At 37.0% G+C, this 21,322-nt stretch overlaps 1 protein-coding gene across 1 annotated transcript in view; it reads left to right on the top strand.

The window, feature by feature from the left end:
* CUBN (cubilin (intrinsic factor-cobalamin receptor)) overlaps window positions 1–21,322 on the top strand; it is a 259,342-nt gene that overhangs the window by 162,779 nt on the left and 75,241 nt on the right. The window contains exons 37-48 of the mRNA XM_012660902.1: window positions 4,392–4,597; window positions 5,523–5,707; window positions 6,844–7,036; window positions 7,618–7,815; window positions 11,840–11,986; window positions 13,642–13,832; window positions 13,993–14,176; window positions 15,551–15,725; window positions 16,908–17,086; window positions 18,504–18,713; window positions 19,361–19,501; window positions 20,186–20,383. Coding sequence (XP_012516356.1) covers window positions 4,392–4,597; window positions 5,523–5,707; window positions 6,844–7,036; window positions 7,618–7,815; window positions 11,840–11,986; window positions 13,642–13,832; window positions 13,993–14,176; window positions 15,551–15,725; window positions 16,908–17,086; window positions 18,504–18,713; window positions 19,361–19,501; window positions 20,186–20,383 — 2,207 coding nt within the window. The remainder of the gene's footprint in view (window positions 1–4,391; window positions 4,598–5,522; window positions 5,708–6,843; window positions 7,037–7,617; window positions 7,816–11,839; window positions 11,987–13,641; window positions 13,833–13,992; window positions 14,177–15,550; window positions 15,726–16,907; window positions 17,087–18,503; window positions 18,714–19,360; window positions 19,502–20,185; window positions 20,384–21,322) is intronic.

Genomic DNA, 21,322 nt, shown 5'->3' on the forward strand with positions numbered 1-21,322 from the left:
GTGAAGTTTGCATAAGATTGGGTTTGGGGTGATTGATTTACTGAAGTTTTGGTAGCGCTCCCTTATATTATTTGGGCTCAGATTTTTGCTTTAGTTTGTCCTTGAGCAATTTTTAATACTGATTTGTACTCAAATAATGATCTTTTTTATATTTTTTCATTTTTCTTTCAACTAATTGTATTCTATTATTTGGGCTCAGATTTTTGCTTTAGTTTGTCCTTGAGCAATTTTTAATACTGATTTATACTCAAATAATGATCTTTTTTATATTTTTTTCATTTTTCTTTCAACTAATTGTATTCTACTTTTGTAGAAAAAAAGTTCAAATTTATTGGCATATGATTGTTATAGATTTTATTATATTTTTAAAAATGTCTAATACAATATGGCTGTCATTGTGTCCTTTTCTTTTTATAATATTGCTCACTTGGGCCCTCTTTTATTCTTGAACAGTATTAGAGGTTTTATACTTTATTAGTCTTGTCGAATAAATAGCTTTCAATTTTTTTTTTATCCTTTCTGCTGTTTTCTACATCTCTATTTCATTAATTCCAGATGCCATCCTATTGATTCTTTTATTCCCTTTGTGTTTTTCTGCTTTGTTTTTCTAACTTCTAGGATTAGACACTTAGCTCATTTTTCTTAGTATTTCTTCTTTTCTTCTACAAGCACTTAAGGCTATAAATTTCCTTCTAAATATTGCTTTGACCACACCCCATAAGTTTTAATATATAATATTTCATTCTCATTCAGTCCCCAATGTATTTTAACTTCCATTTTGGTTTCTAGTGTGCCGTATGGGTTATATAAGAAGATTTTTTAACATTTCTAAATTATGGGGCATTTTTGTTCTCTCTTTGTTACTGTTTTCTAATTTCATTCTCAGAGAAAATGGTTTCTAATAATTTTGCTATTTTCTGAGACTTGATTTTTAATCAATTACATCGATACATTTTTATGAATGTTAATGGGCACATGAAAAGAATGGACGTAAAGAATTTGTAAATTCTAATTGTAGGATGTTAGAGAAAGCTTGTTATTGTTGTTATTGTTTTCACCCTTTTGTGCAAATCACCAAAAATCATCCTATTTACATCTTAAAATGTTTGAATAAGAATTCTTCAGTGGAGTTTCTGAAATTGCTCCTTTAAAAGTTATTAATTTGTTTTTAGCCTGTTCTTAGTCCTGGGTCTTTGGACACTCTTCATCACCCTCTCCTTAATTTTCTCTTGGCTTCTGTGACGTGGCAGTGACCTTGGCTGTGTCCCACTTTTCAGACTGCTCCTGTGTTTATTGTTCCTCTTCCGTTTGCTGCACTCGGAATGTGGGTGTTCTCAAAGCCTCTGCTCTCGTTTCTTCCCTCTCTCTCTTTTTGATCATTTATTACCCTCCACTTTTTCATTTCCAAACCCCTGATCTAGCCATGCTTTCAGCTATTATCATATATGTACAGGTGATTTGCAAATACAGCCCAGCATCTTTTCTGAAGTTCAAACCTGCATATTAGTTCTGATAGATTGTTCCACTTGAATGATAGACTTTGCATCAAAAAGCAAAAATATTTTTCTGCTGTATCCAGTCATTGCCATGATATGTTACTGCAAGATTAATTTTCTCAAGTGGGACTCTGATCATTTAATTTTACCATTCAAAATCCTATGGGGTTTTTTTGTGGTAAAACATGTATAACATAAAATTTACCATTTTAATCATTTTTACATGTACAATTCAGTGGCATTAAGTACACTATGTTGTGTAACCATCACCACTGTCTATTTCTAGAACTTTTTCATCATAACAAACAGAAACTCTACCCATTAAACAATAACTCCCTGTTTTCCCTCTCCTCAGTCCCTGGTAATCTCTATTCTACTTTTTGTCTGCATGAATTTTCCTATTCTAGGTTTCTCATATAAGCAGAATCATATGATATGTGTCCTTTTGTGTCTGGCATGTTTCACTTAGCATATAAGTTTTGAAGGTTCCTTCACGTTGAAACATGTTCAGAATGTAATTCTTTTTTGAGAATGAATAGTAATCATGTGTGTGCATGTCATATTTTATTTATCTATTTGCCTGTTGATGGACTTTTGAGTTGTTTTCCCCCTTTGGCTCTTATGAATAATGCTACTATGAGCATTGATGTGCAAGTATCTGTTCAAGTCCCTGCTTGCAATTCTTTTGAGTATATACCCAGACGTGGAATTGCTGGATCATATGGTAAATTTTATGTTTAACTTTTAAGGAACCACCAAACTGTTTTATACCATGGCTGCACCATTTTACGTTCCCACCAGCAATGCACAAGAGTTCCAATTTCTCCATATCCTCATCCACACTTGTTATTTTCCAGTTTTTTTAATAATAGCCATCCTAGTAGGTTTGCAGTGGTATCTCCTTATGGTTTTGATTTGCATTTCCCTAATTACTAATGCTGTTGAACATCTTTTTCTGTTCTTATTGGTCACTTATACGTCTTCTTTGGAGAAATGTCTATTCAGTTTCTTTGCCATTTTTAATTGGGTTATTTATCTTTTTACTTTTGAATTGCAAGAGTTATTTTATATTCCAGATACTGGCCTGGTCATGTGTTTCTATTTCTCTTGGGCAAATATCTAGGAGTAGAACTTCTGGACATTAATTTGATACATACTTAATTTCATAAGAAACTTTCAAATAATTATTCAAAGTAGTTGTGTCAGTATACAGTTCCACCAGGAATATATGAGACTCGCATTTTCTATGCAGGCTTGCTGATATTTGATCTTGTCAGTCTTTTTCATTTTAGCCATTCTGATCGGCATGAATTGATATCTTATCGTGATATTTAATTCGCATTGTTCTGATGACTAATCATGTAGAGTTCTTTTCACATTCTCATTGGCCATTCACTTATCTTCTTTTAAGAATGTCTATTCAAGTACTTTGTCCATTTTTAGTTTGATTGTTTTTTTTTCATTGTTTATTTGTAGGCATTCCATTTATAGTCCAGCTATGAGTCCCTTGTTAGTTAAATGCTTTGTAATTAACCTCCTCTGCTTCCACCGTAGTCTGTGACTTACTTATTTATTTTCTTATTCATATCTTTAATGAGAAAATTTTATTTTTGATAACATCAAATATATTAATTTTTTATCTTACGTTAGTGCTCTTTGCATTCTATCTAAGAAATGTTTGCCTGTCCCAAGGTCATAAAGATTTTCCTCCATGTCTTCTTCTAGCAGTTTTGTGGTTCTAGCTTTAATATTGTTATATTATCATATTATTATATTATACCTATGAGAAATATTAAATTAGTTTCTGTGTATGGAGAGAGGCAGAAGTTGAGGTTCTTTTTTTTCCCTCTCCATGTTGATATCCAGTTATCGGAGCACCATTTGTTAAAATGACTTTCTCTTCCTCATTGAATTGTCTTGGCACCTACGATTGTATTGTATTGACTGCGCATTTGTGGGTCCTCTTCCGCACTTTCTTTTCTATCCCGTTCATCCATGTGTCTACCCTTGCACCAATACCACATTGTCTTTATTACCCCCCTGTTTTTAAGCATTAAGGCCAAATTTTGAAAACATTCATGTAGTACCTACATGGTCCAGACTCTTTATATGTTACTTATACAAATTAAATGAGGTAGATAGATATTATTTCCTATCTTCCACCCTCCATTACATAACAGTTGCAGAATATATGACAATTTGAATAGGTCACCTTTGAGCACTAGCCTGTGTTATTACAAATCCCATAATTTGTCTACCTTTCCAGAAATTAAGCACACATTCCTTTACAGGGCTTTTGAGCTCCACTGAAAAGATCCCATCTTTTGCTCTAGCTACATCTCTTAGTGGTTCCTTAGAGGTACTCAATGTTTTTACCAAACTAGATATCTTCCAGGTTTCTAAAATGCTCCACCCTTTTCTGCATATGTGCCTAGGTGGCTTATGTTCTCTGCCTACCATCTGTGCTCCTTAAGTCCAGTAAATGTTTACATTTCCATCTTAGAAAAGAAATCTCTCCATCAGGCTATTACAGAGCTTCACAATCAGATGTGATACCTCTGCTTCAAAATTCTTATGTCACTTTACAATTCTGATGGCACTCGTGTTACTCTGCCTTATATTTATTTCTTTATTCTTGCCCAATTTTTCCCACTAGGAAGAAAACTCCTTAAAGGCAGTATATTAATTGTCTCGGTATCTCTTGAATAGGCATTTCAACATATTTGAGTGAAAGAAATTTTTTGAGATAGCTAAAGGATCTTGTGATTAAAGTTCAAGAAACTGTTAACACAGTGAACAGGTTAACCCCATATGTGATTCAGGATAATCCCAAAGTTTATTCTATCAATTTAATCCCTATAAACTTTTTTTTCTTTTTTTTTGCCCCCAAATCAGATCTTTCCAGTTGGAAAACTCTCAAGACTGTAGCAGAGATTTTGTGGAGATCCGAGAAGGAAATGCCACAGGTCGCCTGGTGGGACGATATTGTGGACACGCCCTCCCTCTCAACTATTCATCCACTCTTGGGCATAGCCTCTGGGTCAGATTTGTGTCAGATGGCTCAGGCAGCGGCATAGGCTTCCAGGCCACCTTTGCTAAAAGTAAGTTGGTTCTGTTTCAGTGAGATCTTCTAGAATATGTCCTACAAAGGAGAAATGATAATTTTTTCAGTAATACATTAGGCAAGAACAATCCTAAACTCTATACTATCCTTCTATATTGTCTTTGTGGGATTACTCTACTATATAACATATTAGAAACACTAAATTATGTGTCAATGACTCATTAAGAGCAAGGAGAACATTCTCAATGGTGCTAATATTCTTTTAAAGCTCTAGTTTCTACGTGATATTAAATTAATTTTTTTCATGATATTGTGTCAGTTTTGTAATATATAGTTCAGGTTTGGTATATTTATGTCAAATGTGTTTCATCTGATCCCATAAACTCTACAGTCTTCAAATTAAAGACATTTGGTATTACTTTGGGATTGACTTAGGTGCTTAGATATTATAACACCAGGATATTATTCCAATAGAATAAAATGTTAAATATTTTTCTTTTCTAACTCAGCTTTTTCGTAATTAGCTATTCTATATGTGTTTCCAATCTGTCAGTTTCTCTTATCTTATAACATTTTTTTAAAAAGCATGTCCCATTCTTTTGTAAAACAAAGTAAAATAGGTAAGCCAAAGTTAGGGAGTGGGGCTGGTAATCCTCCCTTCCCTGTCCCCAAGTCCCCTGGAGTCTGGGAACCCCTTTTCACGTGGGAAGTTGTGCCTCTTTTCACACCATGCAACCTTTTAAGGAGATGGAAGAATTCCATTCACAAAATCACCCTTCTCTAAGGAATTAATAAATAGCCCAGAAACCAAAAGGGGAGCAGTATTTCTTTCAATAGTCAGAAAAGAAATCACAGTCAATTAAAAGCCCATCCCTTTCAATATCCTTTGCCTTTTGTTTTTTTCATTTGATTAAAGAGCTATGCTAAGTAGGTCTGATTTACTGCTTTGCTTTCCCTCCTAGTATTTGGCAATGATAATATTGTGGGAACTCATGGGAAAATTGCCTCTCCTTTCTGGCCTGGAAATTACCCCCATAACTCCAATTACCAGTGGATAGTAAATGTGAATGAGTCTCAGGTTGTCCACGGTAGGATCTTGGAGATGGACATTGAAGCGATACAAAACTGCTACTATGACAAATTAAAGGTGAGTTTCCACGTGCTATCAATGATTATAAATGTTGGTGAATTGCTACTGGCAAAAATGAAACCGAGTTAATGTCTATATAAGCATTTGTAAATCATACAGGATGGTCTGCCCTAGACTGCTGCCTCTAGATTACCTGGAAAAAGGTAATTTCACTGTTACATTTATTATTTTCTATTTCATACCTAAGGGTGTTTTTTTAGCATTGTATAATTTACCTGTTGGGGTTTATCTAAGTACGTATTATTTATTCTATCTTATATCCCATTATCCTGTTTGTTCTTATATTAGAGTGTTAAAATTGTAAAGGATCATGTAAAAATAAATAAATATAAATATAAAAATCATGGTGACCATTGCCATCCGGACATTGGCTACTGTATCAATTCCAGAAACACTATCAGATTCTTAAAGGCCTCAATCTCACCTTAGTCCACCCAATACCTGGTAGATGCCCAATAAGTATGCAAATGACTATTACATAATTTGACAAACTGACATTCAGTAGAGGATTTTATAATAACTGTTACAACAAACTTTTTCTAAATTATTTAAAAACTATCACAAATGTGCCTCTAAATAGGTAATTTAATATTTTAAAACCAAGTGAAAGGGAGTTATTGAGTGCTTTGAATATGCTGAGCTCTGCAAACTGTGGTTCTTTTGTTGGAGTTAATTCTTCTTTCCTTCTGTGGAGATACAGACTCCTCTAGGATACCTGTCCACTCTCTAATTAAACCATTCCTCTTTCTTGGTGTTTTTCCCTCATTCTTCCTAATTCCTCCCTTTGAGGCCCCAAAGCACATTTACTAAGTACTGTTGTTACGCAACTATCCTGCTTGCTACTTTTCCACCCACAAATTTTACTATGCATTATCTAATGAACTATATCCCACAGAACACATATATTAATATTATTCTATAACAACGATATAAGTAATTTTGAAACACATGAAATTATTTGCCATAATATTTTATATTTAATGGCATTTTCTGTTTTAAACGGACATAAAATGTTTACTCATTTGTTTTTGTATTATGATCAAATTATAATAATATAAAGCATCTTTTAAATTTTCTGTTTTATGAAGACAAACAGAGGTAATTGCCTAAATATTATCTGTTTTTACATGCAGATTTATGATGGGGCTGGCGCTCATTCCCGCCTAATTGGAACTTATTGTGGTACTCAGACTGAATCTTTTAGCTCCACTGGAAATTCTTTGACGTTTCAGTTTTCTTCTGACTATTCAGTATCAGGGAAGGGATTCCTTCTGGAGTGGTTTGCAGTGGATGCTCCCATGGGACCTTTACCTACCATTGCTCCAGGTACGTTTGGTAATAAATGAAATTCTTTTTAGGTTTGATATGTGTGGGCCAATTATTTCCAGGAGTCCTGTGATAACAGGAGCCAAATACAGAAATCAGTGCAACCCCGAAGCCCTTCCTCCTTATGTTCAGATGTTCTTTTAAATTCATAAATATTCCATTTTGTAAAAATTATAGTTTCTTCTTAAAAATACAGGCTTCCTATTATATTTTCATATTAATTAGGGGTTTGATATCTATAAGATACTCTACTTACATATATGAATATAGTTCTACCCCAGGAATGTAAGTGGGGAGAATCTTCTACATGACTTATTTATGCTTAACAATGATAAATGGGTAATATGGCAAAATTGTGGGGGAAAAAGTAGAGCACAAGGTATTTTTTTTGCACAAAAGATAAATTATGGAAATGAGGGCTATTTGAATCAATGGGTTTAATAAAATATTTATTGATTTACTTGAGGAAGTTGTTTTGATTGGCTGTTTCTTTTCAGCATAGGACCGTCACTTTAAAGTTAAAAGGCACTAGCTTCTTTTCTGATAGAGGAATTTCAAAGATGTTGCTTTTCATCCTGCAGGTGCTTGTGGTGGGTTCCTGAGGACAGGAGAGGAGCCAGTCTTTCTTTTCTCCCCGGGCTGGCCAGGCAGATACAGTAATAATGCCGAGTGTAGCTGGCTCATCCAGGCTCCGGATTCTACTGTGGAACTCAACATCCTTTCCCTGGACGTTGAATCTCACCCAGAGTGTGGCTACGATAACCTTGTGATAAGAGACGGTGAGAAACATTAAGAAAAGAATACTGAGTTTCAGTCCTGACACATGTTTAGTTCTATTCAATTATCATCATATTTATTTGCTGCCTTTGTCAATTTTGTATGATAGTTCACAGATATTATGGTCCATGAAGGCATCAAATTCCAGAACTGGCTACAATTTCTGAAGAAAGTAAGGAGAGTATTAAATTGCTTGTCACAAAATGTCAGGGATAGCACAACAGTCCTAAGAGGAAACAAAGGCTTTTTTTAGAGTTTTATGTCAGAGAAAATAATCTGAATTTCCAGGTTGTGCTACTTTCTTATTGAGGGAGCCTCAAAGATAAAAATTGATGTTTTATATCTATGGCTTTAAGATCCAAGTGAAAGCACACTTAAAATTGTAATGTATTTATTTCTCTTAGTCCCCTGAATCTGTGGGTAGAACAGGTAGAATTAAGGGTAACATTGTTGCGTCCTTTCCTCTATACACGGGTGTGGTACCACTATGTGATGGGTTAGGGACTTGAATAATGCTCATAGGCAACATGCACACAATTGTGCTTCGCTATTTGCATGGGCTGCACTGAAGGAGGACAGCAGGGAGGCCACAGCCTCCACATCAGTGTTTCTCAGCGTGGTCCCCAGGTCTTCAACATCAACAACGCCTGGGCATTGTTAGAAATGCACATTCTCAGCAAAAACAAACGTGTTTGCTTTTGGCTCACACGTTGCTAGTGCGCAAGATCTAGTCTCCCTAATCCCTGCATCCCTAGACCCCTGACTAAGTGGGAAACATCAGATAGTGGAGGTGATTTATTTTCCTTCTGGCGAGGCTGGACCCTGAGCGAAGACTCAGATCAATCATGCGAACATGATGAGATGGTAAACCGTGACTTTCTCCCTGTTCAGATCAACAGTCGGCACACTGCCCCGAGGAATTGTTATCTTCCCTCACATCAAAGCATTCCTGTGGATATTGAATTTAAATTTTTTCATGTTGTGAAATGGATGTGTCCTTGCTTGCATATTCTGAGTGTTTAGAACCTAGTAGAAGCTTTAAAAAATACCTTCACTAGATAACTGCATCAATAAAGTAAATTATGGTTATTCTTTAAAAATCACATTCTGTTGAATTTTTTTGTTGTTGTTCCACCGGTAACTTCTCTTGAAAGCCTAGAACCTGGAGAGTGGTCCTTTTCTTCTTCTGTGTGTCCTCGCACAAGTCACTAAGTGGCTCTAAGCCCATTATATCATTTGTGAAAGGGAAATGAATACCTGCCTCATAGGCTTTTTATGAGGGTCAGGGAAAGTAAGGAATGCAAAATTTTTTAGCAAAGTCCAAGCATTTTGTGGATACAGAATTTGGAAGAGTTTAGATTTCAATTTACTTGGGTAGACATTTCTAAGAGAGGCTGCATCAGTGTCCTTGCTCAGACACAGAGTGACTTGGAAGAGCCAGAGAGATTGAAGCATGTGCCAAACAACACAAATGTTGTATATTGGTTTTGTGCTCTACCCACATAGAGTCCTTTTTATTCACTAACAGTGTGAGTAGATGCCCAATAGGTTCATTCTTTCCTCGTTTGTTTATTTACTCATTGAAGAAGTAGTTGTCGAGTGCCTAAGATGTGTCAGTTAGTGGATATTTTGTTCATTTATACAACGTTAATATATTTTTAGAATTAAAATTTAATTCTCTTCAATTATTTCTCCTTTTCCCAGTTTTTTGCTTCTGAGTAGCAGAGGTATGTGACATTCTGAAGCAAGTATCTAAAGCCAATTGGCCACAGACAATAATACTTAGGCTACTTGTGCAATTGGTCAGTCATCACAGGCCCTTGGCCCTTGGCCATAGGCCGTAGGGTGGCTTGTGAACACTCCTGGGCCATCGCAGAGAGGGTCCTGCAGCATTCTTGGGAGAACTGAGTCCCTCTCCCATCTGCTTATTCATTTTACAGAGCCGCCATCGTTCAAAAATGAGTCAGTCTCTTCCAGACAACTCACCAACAAATTCTGCATATCAAAGATTCCTCCAAACTGAGATTCCATGAAACTACATCAGGCCTAGAAAAAGTTTTTTAAAAAAAGAAAGAGAGAGATTGAGAGACAGAGGGTGGGAAGGAGGAAGGAAGGAAGGTAAATTGTATAAAAATTCAGTAATCTTTTTATCTAGTCCCAGATCTGAAATGTACTTTCTTTATGACCTTAGGTAAATCATTTAATAGCACAGTTTGAGGGCATCTGGAATTAATTTGCTAGTATTAAAATCATTGTTGACTTCTATGCTTTATGCCCATGCATATAGCAGCATAACTTGCATCCCCTTTAAGACTCAGTTTCCTTATCTACAAAATGGAGATAAAAATAATGCCTACCTAAGTGTTATTATGAAGACAAAGTCAGATAATACACATGAAGCACTTAAAATGGTATATAATAATTGCTCAATAATTGTCAGCCTTTAATAATCTTGGGGTCTCAGCTTCCACATCCCTAAAATGAAGAGGCTAGACTGGGGAAAGAATTAGCAAGTTACCTTGTAGCCCTGGCCTTTAGTTTTCTTTGACTTCTCCCTTTCCTTAAAGATCAGTTCATTCCTTCTACAATCTATATTTTGAGGTTTTGGAAGGCTCTAGAAATACCTCAGTACTCAGCATGGAGACTGAAGGTGGATAGCAAGTAACAACCATCTGCGGTTATTGTGTTATCTATCAACTAATCAGTAATTATTTCAAGATAAGACCAGCCAGTCTAGGGGTGAATTTTAGGGAAAAAAATCAAAATCAATAGACCCAGTCAGTCTTACTGAGAGGCACTAAACACGTATGAACTAATGACATAGAATAAACTTCAATATCTTGTGATACAGGTAATTAGAGAATAAGTCCATGAAAATAATATTGGGTGAAATGTGTAGTGAAATAGCATAATGGAGATAATAAATGCAAAAGGAGTTTAAGAGATAAAATTTTAGATTATAAAAAACACAAAAGTTTCCAGAAGTCAGAAACCCTCCAAAGAATGCCTTTCAAACATGTTGTATTTATAACTGTGCTATTGCATTTGTCATTGCAGAAATAGAATATAACTTGTTTTCTAAAGTAGTAGATAATGAATGAGTTTTAAGTAGTGGTCAGCGCTAAGAAGGATTCCTTTTGCTGGTTGTGTAAAAGGGCCAATTTCCTCATGTCTCATATTCTATTTTTGTTTCTTTATAAGCTTGAAATGTATTAATTCTCTGCCTTAGAGAGAAAAATAAAAAAAACATATTTTCCCAGCCAAGGAATCCAAGTCTGCTATAATCCCCCTTTCTCCATTCTGGTTTCTACAGGGACAGTGGCTTTGACAGAAACCTATATCCAAGAGAATCAAAATGAAAAGGGGACATGAGGAAACCCTGCTCTCCTTAGCGTCTTTCCATGGTGGGGGGAACACTTGCTGGAACTGTCTTTTTTCATCCTCCACACAAGTGTGTTCTTTTTATAACAAAACAAACAAAAACAACAAACAAACAAATGAAAAGTTACATAAAAAACCACTGGAGCTGAAGAAAGGGCCATATAAAAGTTGCACGCCTCTTGGTGAATGATCTTGAACTATTAGCATAGGATCTGAGGTCAGAGAACCAACCTTTTTTTCTCTCTTTTATATACTTGACCTTCTGCAGTCAGAGTCACCTAGGTCAGAGTCTCCAATTAACATACACGTCAGCTCTGGTCCTCGATCGCTTCCCAGTCCCATGTACTCTGATTTTGAGTTTTAGTGCCAGGAAGAACTGGCGGCCAGTTTTTAGAAAGACAGTGGAAACTGTCAAAGACGTATTTATCCAAAAGGGTAAAGAAAAGGGCAGACAGCACCATTGCAACTTGGAGCCGGAATGATGAACCCCTGGTGTGTCCTTCTTATTGAGAATCTCATTACCTCCCACACATTATGATGTTCTGTAAAAAATATGTGAGCTGCTTTGGCCGGGCTGTAAATGATGGTGGAGTAGATTCTTCAAACATAGTATTTCATGCTGACATTTCCTTTCTTTGGTCACAGGAGACAACAACATGGCCCCGCAGCTAGCAGTTCTCTGCGGCAGAGAGATCCCTGGGCCCATTCGGTCTACTGGAGAGTATATGTTCATCCACTTCACCTCTGACATCAGTATAACCGGGGCAGGCTTCAATGCATCCTTTCACAAGAGTAATGAGTTCAAAAATTTTAAAAATCTCATCTCATTTTAGCTCATCTTTTATTCTCTGCCTAATATTATTTTTTCATGCCAGGACACAGGTTATAAGTCAGAGGACATGGGCCTCTGCCCAGCCATTGGATGGCTATCCTTATGTCAATACCAAGTCTTGATCCAAAGCACTATGGCCAAGTTGTACAAAAAGCCTCCTGCCTTCAGGTCCCTGCGTAGGACATTTTCCCTCCAAAGGAAGTGTTTTCATAGTCATAGTAGGCACAAGACTAATATCTTTAAAACAATTTTTTTAGCCTAGCTGAAGGCTGGAACTAGAAGATAGCATGTAGCCATAACATCACAAAGGAACGCTAAGTTATGATCTATCTTCATAAATAGCTTCATTGAAACCATCCATTTGAGAGTTAGCAGGAAGAGTTTGTTGCTCTTGAAATATGAATTTGATGAGTCAGAGAATGGGACAGTGTATGGGGTGCTTTCCTGTGTAGTGTGATTGAGACTTCCAAAGCTTGACATGTCAAGTAGATTGCAATTAAAGAAATAGTCCATAGAATATTGAAAGACTGTAATGTTTTTAACTGAAAAACATAACGTTAAAGGATATTCTCAATCTAACATTAAAAATTAACATTTCCTCTGCTCTTATATACACCTTTTATAATGTAGGGAGCAATTAGAGATAAATTACGTTCCGCACACTCAAGAGAAGGCAGGCTGTGTAGTGATTTAAGAGAACAGGCTTTGGCATTACACAGACCTAAGATAAATTTCCGCCTCTGCAATTTAACTAGCTGTGTGAGCTGTCTACACTCCCTTGCTAATAAGCTGTCCAGGCCCTGACAACTGGCAAATTGATGCTCTATTCAGTCTCTTTCCTCAACTCTCAACCTCTCACTCTCTCTCCTGCATGTATGTAAGGGCGGTCCCCTCCTCACCGGACACTGCTTTCCACCCCTTCCAATCTAAGGACTGCAGATAGAGGGATTGTTTTAAAATTGAAGTAAGATCATGGCATTCTGATGCTTGAAACCCTTCAACACCTTCCTCTTCTTACTCGTAATAAGCCGTCTCAGTTTCCTGCATGACCTAGCCACACTACCTTTTGAATCTCTCAGTCTGTGTCATTCATTCTGACTTCCATGTTGTACCTCCAACACATCAAGCCTTTACGCTGTTTTCTGGACTGAATGTTTTTCTCCAGCAAAGCCATCTGGCTTGATCCCTCATTTCATTCAGGTCTCTGCTCAAATGTTACCCCTTCTCTAAATTCCCCATACCATATAGTGTGTTTCTCCTCCTCCCATTCATTTTTCTTTACAGAACTTATCACTATGTCACATATTATTATATGCATTTATTGCGTATCTTTCCCATCTAGAAAGTAAACTTAATGAAAGTAAGAAATTTGTCTCTGTTACTGACCTGTATTTCCCAGATCTTAACAGCAATAGCAATAATAACAAACTGAGTACCCAATAGCATGTGCTCAGTAAACGCTTGTCATACTGATCATTTCCTACACTTTGGTCCATTGGTTTCAAGAATTTCTATTGCCTACACTTCGAAAACCCCCAAGAAAACTAGGAAAGCATAAAAATCCAGTTGTCATCGATGTGGTTGAAATAACATACCTTTGTTTCCTCTTGGGAAGGCTGTGGTGGATATTTGCATGCAGACAGAGGAATTATCACTTCCCCCAAGTATCCAGAGACCTACACGCCCAACCTCAACTGCTCTTGGCACATCCTGGTCCAAAGTGGTCTGACCATTGCTGTCCATTTCGAACAGCCCTTCCAGATTCCAAATGGAGATTCTTCTTGCAACCAGGGGGATTACTTGGTGGTAGGTATCACTTGCTGCCCTTTCTAATTACATTCTCAGAAGACTTCATTCAGAGAACAAGATGATGATTCTTCTCCTCTGGGACATAAATGGATAAGACTTTTTAACTCCCTCTTTTGCCAAATAAAGGAGTTTATACAATTTAAATTTGTCTTTGCAGCTAAAAAATGGACCTGATATCTACTCTCCACCCTTGGCGCCCCCTGGAGGAAATGGCCATTTCTGCGGCAGTCACCCCTCCTCAACTCTGTTCACCTCGGATAATGAAATGTTTGTTCGGTTTATTTCTGATAATAGTAATGGAGGGCAAGGATTTAAGATCAAATATGAGGCAAAGAGTTTAGGTAAGCATTTTCACTGAGAATTTCATGTGTGCTTTTCCTGCAATTGCTTGGTCTTCCTTGTTTAAATAGATTTGAGAAATAACATGTAAAATTTTCTTTTTTGAACTCACAGTAATAGCATTAATAAGAATAGCTACCTGCTATCAAGCACCTATTATATGTTTAATGCATTTAATATCTCATTAGGGCGACTTTTAAGGAAAGTAGTATTATTTCCATTTTACAGGTAAGCAAAATGAGGCTTGGATTTTCCAAGGTCACATATCTAGTTACTGACCAAAGTGAAACTCTCCACAGGTATAAAATAAACTAACCTTATTGATCCCCAAAAGTCCTTCAATCTTTCCATTATAAGATGTCTAAGTGAAAGTTAAATCTAGTTATAGAAATATTGTAAGAGTTGTTTGCCTTGTTTTGTAATCATTTGTATGCTCCCTTTTAAATGAACACATAATCTTTTGATTCAATTATTACTCATTTAATTACATATTACAGCAGTGATCTTTACTTAATTACCTTTACTTAATCATACTTGATTATAATTGTATTTAATTTTACTGTAATGATTTGATTTTTGTGACATTTACTTTTTAATAGTGTTTAATTGAATAAATAAATAAGTAGGCATAGCTTCAAAAAAGGGAGTAGTTTCCATGGGCAGCAAACAGACCAAGTATCTGTGTGGCTAAGTGATTGGACAGGTTAATTTCATTGGCATTGTATCTTTACTCCTGCTTGGTTTATTTTCTGAAATTGCCAAAGAATATTTATTGATAAAATATTTTTATATAATGTGCTGGTCTTTTAGATAAGAAGTTTAAAAAAGCTCTTTTATCTTCTTGCAAAAAAAAAAGTGACTAATAAATTCTCTCATGCCATTGATCTCTTACTCTTCGAATGTATCTAAGTCCTGAAGAAATGTAATGAATGAATGCCCACAGGGTTGTGCAAACATATATCTGCTTAGTCTTTTAAACATATCAAGATCATGGCTCCACAGCATCCTGCATTGAACACTCAGTGGGAAGTTGTAACCACTAAGATACTTACTTGCTCCTTGAAGCAGTAGATACATGTTCACGCTCCCTTGAAGTTCTGCTGCCTGCATCGTGCGTCATAATCATTTTGTTGGCTTTAAGGAAGAATGAAATTTCCAGTGAGAATAAATGGTTTGGTAATTTAAAAAGTGACACACCTCGTAGCTCCCTCAATAGCAAATTCAGAATTTATTTGCTGGAAAAGAAAATGAGGATCATTGTAGGTGAAAGAAAATTGAGATGGGATACAGATAAGTTGACTTTAAAAAATGATCGTGGCTATTGACGGCGTCTCCTTCACCAGACTGTAGATTGATTTAACCGTGTTTCCCGACAGCCTGCGGGGGCAACGTCTACATCCACGATGCTGACTCTGCTGGCTACGTGACCTCCCCCAACTACCCCGAGAATTATCCCCAGCATGCTGACTGCATTTGGATCATAGCGGCGCCTCAGGGGAGGAGCATAAGGCTTCAATTTGAGGATCGATTCAATATTGAAGTATCACCCAAGTAGGTCACCTCCATTTTAATTTTTCTCCTACTCCAAATTAGTAGTTTTTAACTGTAATGTCTCAGAGCAATTTATTTCTTCTTTTCTTAGTAGCACGTACTGCATGGGAAATCTAGGGACAGAGGGAAATGCTTCGTAACTCAAGCCTAAAAACACTGTCGGCCCCTCTCCCATCAGCTGAGCAGATTAAGTACACAGATACTGTCTCTGTGACCTCTAGACACATCCTCCGAGAGACACTGAGGGTGGCTGTTTGAGATTTATGTTCCCCGGTCTTCCTCCCACAGGAAAAATAGAATGTCTCTGGCAGATGAATATTTATTTGTCCAGCCTCATTTCAGTGTCACAAATGATAAAATATCTGTTTAACAAATGGAAATTTGAGTGATGTGGCACCAGGGGTCACCAGGGTCACAAAAAGGACTACAGCAAGTACAGTGTGATTTCGCAATCTCTGTTTAATAAGAGTTCTTAAAGGATTACAAAACAGGTAGTAAGTTTTACTATGCTGAAGACAAAGGAAAACTACATAGACTGTAAAAAAAATCTGTGTTCTTCTCTTTCATTTATACATGTGCATAAATGCGTGTGTGTTACAAAACTTAGAGACAAGAGCTCTTGCTTGCCGTTGCTGGGCACTGGATATAACACTACTCTTCCACTCACTGATCAGCCCATTAATGGGCTGGTTTGACTTTCTCCAGAAATACTAGGTGAATGCTTGTCCGCTTTTATGAACACAGAAAATTCCTGCTGGGGCCATCCATTAGCTGTGGTCACAGAGCCATCAAGAGAGAGTTTATCTTTGTCACATGAAATGTATCAAATCAGCATGCGAAACAAAATACTTCTTTTTTTTGAAGTTCATAGGGGCTAATTTGAAAATGACTTTTATACTTGTAAAATCAATACAGACTATGAAAGAGAAGTAAATATTCTTCAACGTCGAGCATGTAAAATCTGTCTTTTTGAGCTATTAATGAAAGAATATATTATTAAGAAAAATACTATACAGCATTTTAAAGTGACGTGCAGCCTTAAACTGACTCTGTCAGAGCATCTTACACTACAGAAATGATTATTTAATAATATCCTCGCAGAAAGTTAGTGAAGTCTTCATTACCAAAATAAGTCAAAGCAATTGGCCTCATAAATTTAACAGAAATTTTTTCTCACTTTAGCTGTACTTCCAACTTCCTCGAGTTGCGGGATGGAGTTGATTCCAATGCACCAATACTTTCCAAATTTTGTGGGATGTCTTTACCCAGAAGTCAGCTGTCCTCAGGAGACGTCATGTATTTGAGATTCCAGTCCGACAACAGCCCTACTCATGTGGGGTTCAAGGCCAAGTATTCTATAGGTAACAACATTTTTAATTTTAAATAGGAAAGTTGTGATAGAATGAATTTATGAAAACTTTAAAAAAACACATCTTTAAAAGACCTCTTTCTATCTGCCTAATTTTAAAAATTATTTTAATAAAAAAAGGAGTGTAAATGCTTAAAACCACAGTTATTTATTAATTTTAATTTCCCCTTTGATTTTCATTTTAAAACACTACTTTTAGTAAACTTAAATAAGTGAGTACATTACACTAAGATATTTTAAGAGAGGGAGACAGAGAGAGACCACATTCACATAACTTTTACTATAGCATACTGTTATACTTGTTCTATTTTATTATTAGCTATTGTTGTTCATCTCTTATGTACCTACATTATAAATTAAACTTTATCGTAGGTATGTATGTACAGGAAAAAATAGTATATATATGGTTTGGTACAATCTACAGTTTCAGGCATCCAGTGGAGGTCATGGAACGTATCCCCCATGGGGAAAGGGGAATTACTGTATGTATATTATTTTAAGTAATAAAACTATTTAGTAATCAAATAACTGTATTTAGAACAGTGACTCTGAATTCCTCATCATATATAAAATAATTGAGCTTACTTTTTTTTCTAAGTCTCTAGTGCCAAATCTAATCGCTGGATAAAAAGCAAACATATCTCCTTTGTGTTTCCATTTCCTTATTTAGAAAATGAACAGCAAATGTACTTACTGAAGATTCACTATAATATAATATGGTCACAATGGCATAAAATTTCATATCTAGTGGGTCTGGACACAAACCAAATAAATATTTAATACAGCAAAAACTCAGAAAGCCTATTTGTGACAATATTTAACCTACACCATAGGTCATTTTATATCCTAAGTCAAATTGCATATAATTCAATCTAGCTATCCCATCCATCTGATAAATAATTGATGGTAATTTTCAGGATCCTGAGATCCAAGTTACTACGGTTAACTGTTTATTTGCTAGTTAGACTAGAAATGGCAAGCGTCACCAATCAGCCACAGTACCCCATCCAGCTGAGCTTGGACTCAGTCTTTTAGAATCAACACAGGTACTAGAGTGATATCCAGCCATCAGTTCGTTCTTGGGATGAAACTTACTTGCAGCTAATAGCACTTACGTAGTGTCCCAAGAGAATTAATGTGACATTACAAAATAGGCCATTCAATGGCTGACTTCCATTTCCCATTTCCCATTTTTGGATTGGGCATGTGGTATCATTTCTATTTACATAAACAGTAGATTTCAAATAATAAAGAAAGCATTTACCAAACATTTTCAGAATGTTAAAAACTTCATATTCACTTGGCATCTAACGTTTTCAAATGTGCTGGTAAAATCAGAAAAAAAAATCTGTGATAGAATATTGCATGTATGCTGTCTCTCTCTCTCTCTCTCTTTTTTTTTTTTTCAGCTCAATGTGGAGGAACAGTAACAGGGCAAGCTGGCGTCATTGAAAGCATTGGTTATCCAACACTTCCATATACAGACAATTCATTCTGTGAGTGGCATCTCCAGGGTCTCTCAGGACACTATCTCACCATCTCTTTTGAAGATTTTGACCTCCAGAATTCCTCTGGCTGCGAAAAAGACTTTGTGGAGATCTGGGACAACCATACTTCTGGTCAGTGACATATATCCCCTTTCTTTTGGGGTGTTTATTTGAGGTGTACTCATTCAGCCTCTGAAGTTTCTTCATTTCTAAGAAAAACAAAAGTATGTTTGTACTCTGCAGAGAAGTGCAGATCGGTCAGCTCTGAGCAGTGCCAGCAATTCTGTCCCTCGATTTCACCATTAACAGTGGGTGCTCAAAGCCCAGGTGTCCTTATTTGGCTTATCCCGAGACCATGCGGAGAGAGCACTGTACTGGGAAGGCCTCCTCTTCCTGCTGAGACAGCCCATGGCCACATGCAGTTATTCGCTGAGGCTTGGGGGGAGGAGAGGGTAACATACATCTCCCGGCAATAATGTGAGACGGACGGTTGTCACTCTGTTGTCTTGGACCACTTTTTTAAGCAAATGAGTAAGCCTTCCTCGTCGTGCTCAAGATACCCTTCCTCTAGTTGGTTGCATTTCTTTCACACTTCTTCATATATTTGAATATGTTAATTTTTATTCATGTTTTCCTGCTTTTCTTGACAGAGATGGCCATTGTCATAGGCAGAGTCGTGTCTTTTATTATTTTCTTTGTACATGCAGGACACCTCAAACAGAGGTTAAAAGAAATAAATCGCCAGGACACATGCATACTTAATTTTTTGATTCTCACAGGAAATATCTTGGGCAAATACTGTGGAAATACCATTCCTGACAGCATAGACACTTCTAGCAACGTTGCTTTGGTCAGATTTGTTACAGATGACTCTCTTACTGCCTCCGGATTCAGACTGCGGTTTCAATCCAGCTTGGAAGGTGAGTTGATTGATTCATTTAAAAAAGGAAAATACATTTTTGAGCACCAACATTGGATAGACACTATGTTGGGTACCAGTGTTACAAAACAAAACATGACCCCTGTCTTCTTGGACCTTACCATTCAGTGGAGAGGCAGACATTAATCAAAAAGTCACACCAATAAATGAAAAATTACAACTGTGATAAGGGCAACAAAGGCAAGTAACTATTATCATGAGAAATGTAATACGGTGATGAGTTCTACTGCAATGCTCATCTTAAGAAAAAGTCAGTCCATTAGTCCTACAGTCATTCAGAATTTGCATTCCCAAATACCCGGACAAACTCAGGTGCAATAAAGGTCTTGTCTGCAAAACTGGATAATTACTTCAGCCTTCTAGTTTTCCTGATTCTTAAGTTCACAACATTTATTGGTCTCTCATATTTCTTGGGCCATCGTGATAATTAAAATGCTGCCAGTGTCCTATCATCCTTGGAAGCAAAGATTAAGTATTAATAGAGATAAGAAGTGAATGCAAATGTTCTCTAATAGTCCTCACATATGATCATAAATAAATAAGGGCAATGATTTTGTCTAGAGGGATAATTTAAAAATAACTTTAATTTTGAGAGCCTTCCTGATGGAAGGAGATATTTTGATTGGATTGCAAGTTTTCTTAGCTTTCTTTTTTCCCCCATTAGAGTGTGGTGGGGATCTGCAGGGCTCTACCGGAACATTCACTTCCCCCAACTACCCGAACCCAAATCCTCACAGCCGGATCTGCGAGTGGAGAATCACTGTGCCGGAAGGAAGGCGGGTCACCCTAACGTTTAACAACCTGAGACTGGAAGCTCGCCCATCCTGCGACAGTGAGCATGTGATAGTAAGTGTCCTGTGTAGTCAGGGATATTATGTTTCATTGTTTAAGGAGTCTATTGACTCATAAATCACAGTCAGAGAACTAGGTCGGGAACATTGGCATTTAAGCAACTGTATCTCAGACAAGTTCTAAGTGCTTTAGATAGAACAAAATCACAATGAACTGCCAAAATAATTGCAAACGTTGTTTTAAGAGACTATCACAACATGCATCAGGGTCATAGACAGAATAAATTTTAAGAGAAAAACGATCATTACAGATGACAAAACTGGGTAGGCAGAGGAAGGCTGAGCCTAAGGCAGCACGTAGCTGAATGGGACCAGAGTCACAGCGCGCGCCACCACCAACAGTTTTAAGAGATGGGTGGTCCTGCATGATCGCCGTTCTCTGCTAAAGGCATTGAATGACTCCTGGAGGGAAACCATGGCTGCCCACCCTCCGTGGTGCCAACCACACATGGTTTGAGATGTGCCTTCAGCATTCTTAGCTTCCCTCAGTAAAAGAAAGCAAATGAGATCCATGAGTGTGAATAACAAATATATTATTAACTGCGCAGTGCAACACACACACATATAGATGTGCACACATATGTATGTACATATACATAGGTATGTACATGTGTGTGTATGGAGATAGATTAGATTAATGTTAGTATATTTCTCCACCAAACTTGCCCCTTCTGCAGTCTTTGTAATCTCAGTAAATAATTCCAAACTTCCAGTTGTTCGGGCCGAAAGTCTTGATGTCTGTTTGGGAGTCCTTTCTCTCACTCCCTGTATTGCATCTATGAGCAAGTCCCATGCATGTGTCTTTAACAAAATATCCAGACTCTAACTACTTCTCGTCGTATCCACTAACACCACCACCGCCACTCACCTGGAGTGTTTTGATAAGCTCCACCTGGTCTCCCTACCACCACTCTTGTCTCCCCACGCTCTCAACACAGCAGCCAGTGGAT

This window comes from Propithecus coquereli, unplaced genomic scaffold (assembly GCF_000956105.1).
Source record: "Propithecus coquereli isolate 6110/MARCELLA unplaced genomic scaffold, Pcoq_1.0 Scaffold69, whole genome shotgun sequence".
Taxonomy (NCBI): Eukaryota; Metazoa; Chordata; class Mammalia; order Primates; family Indriidae; genus Propithecus; species Propithecus coquereli.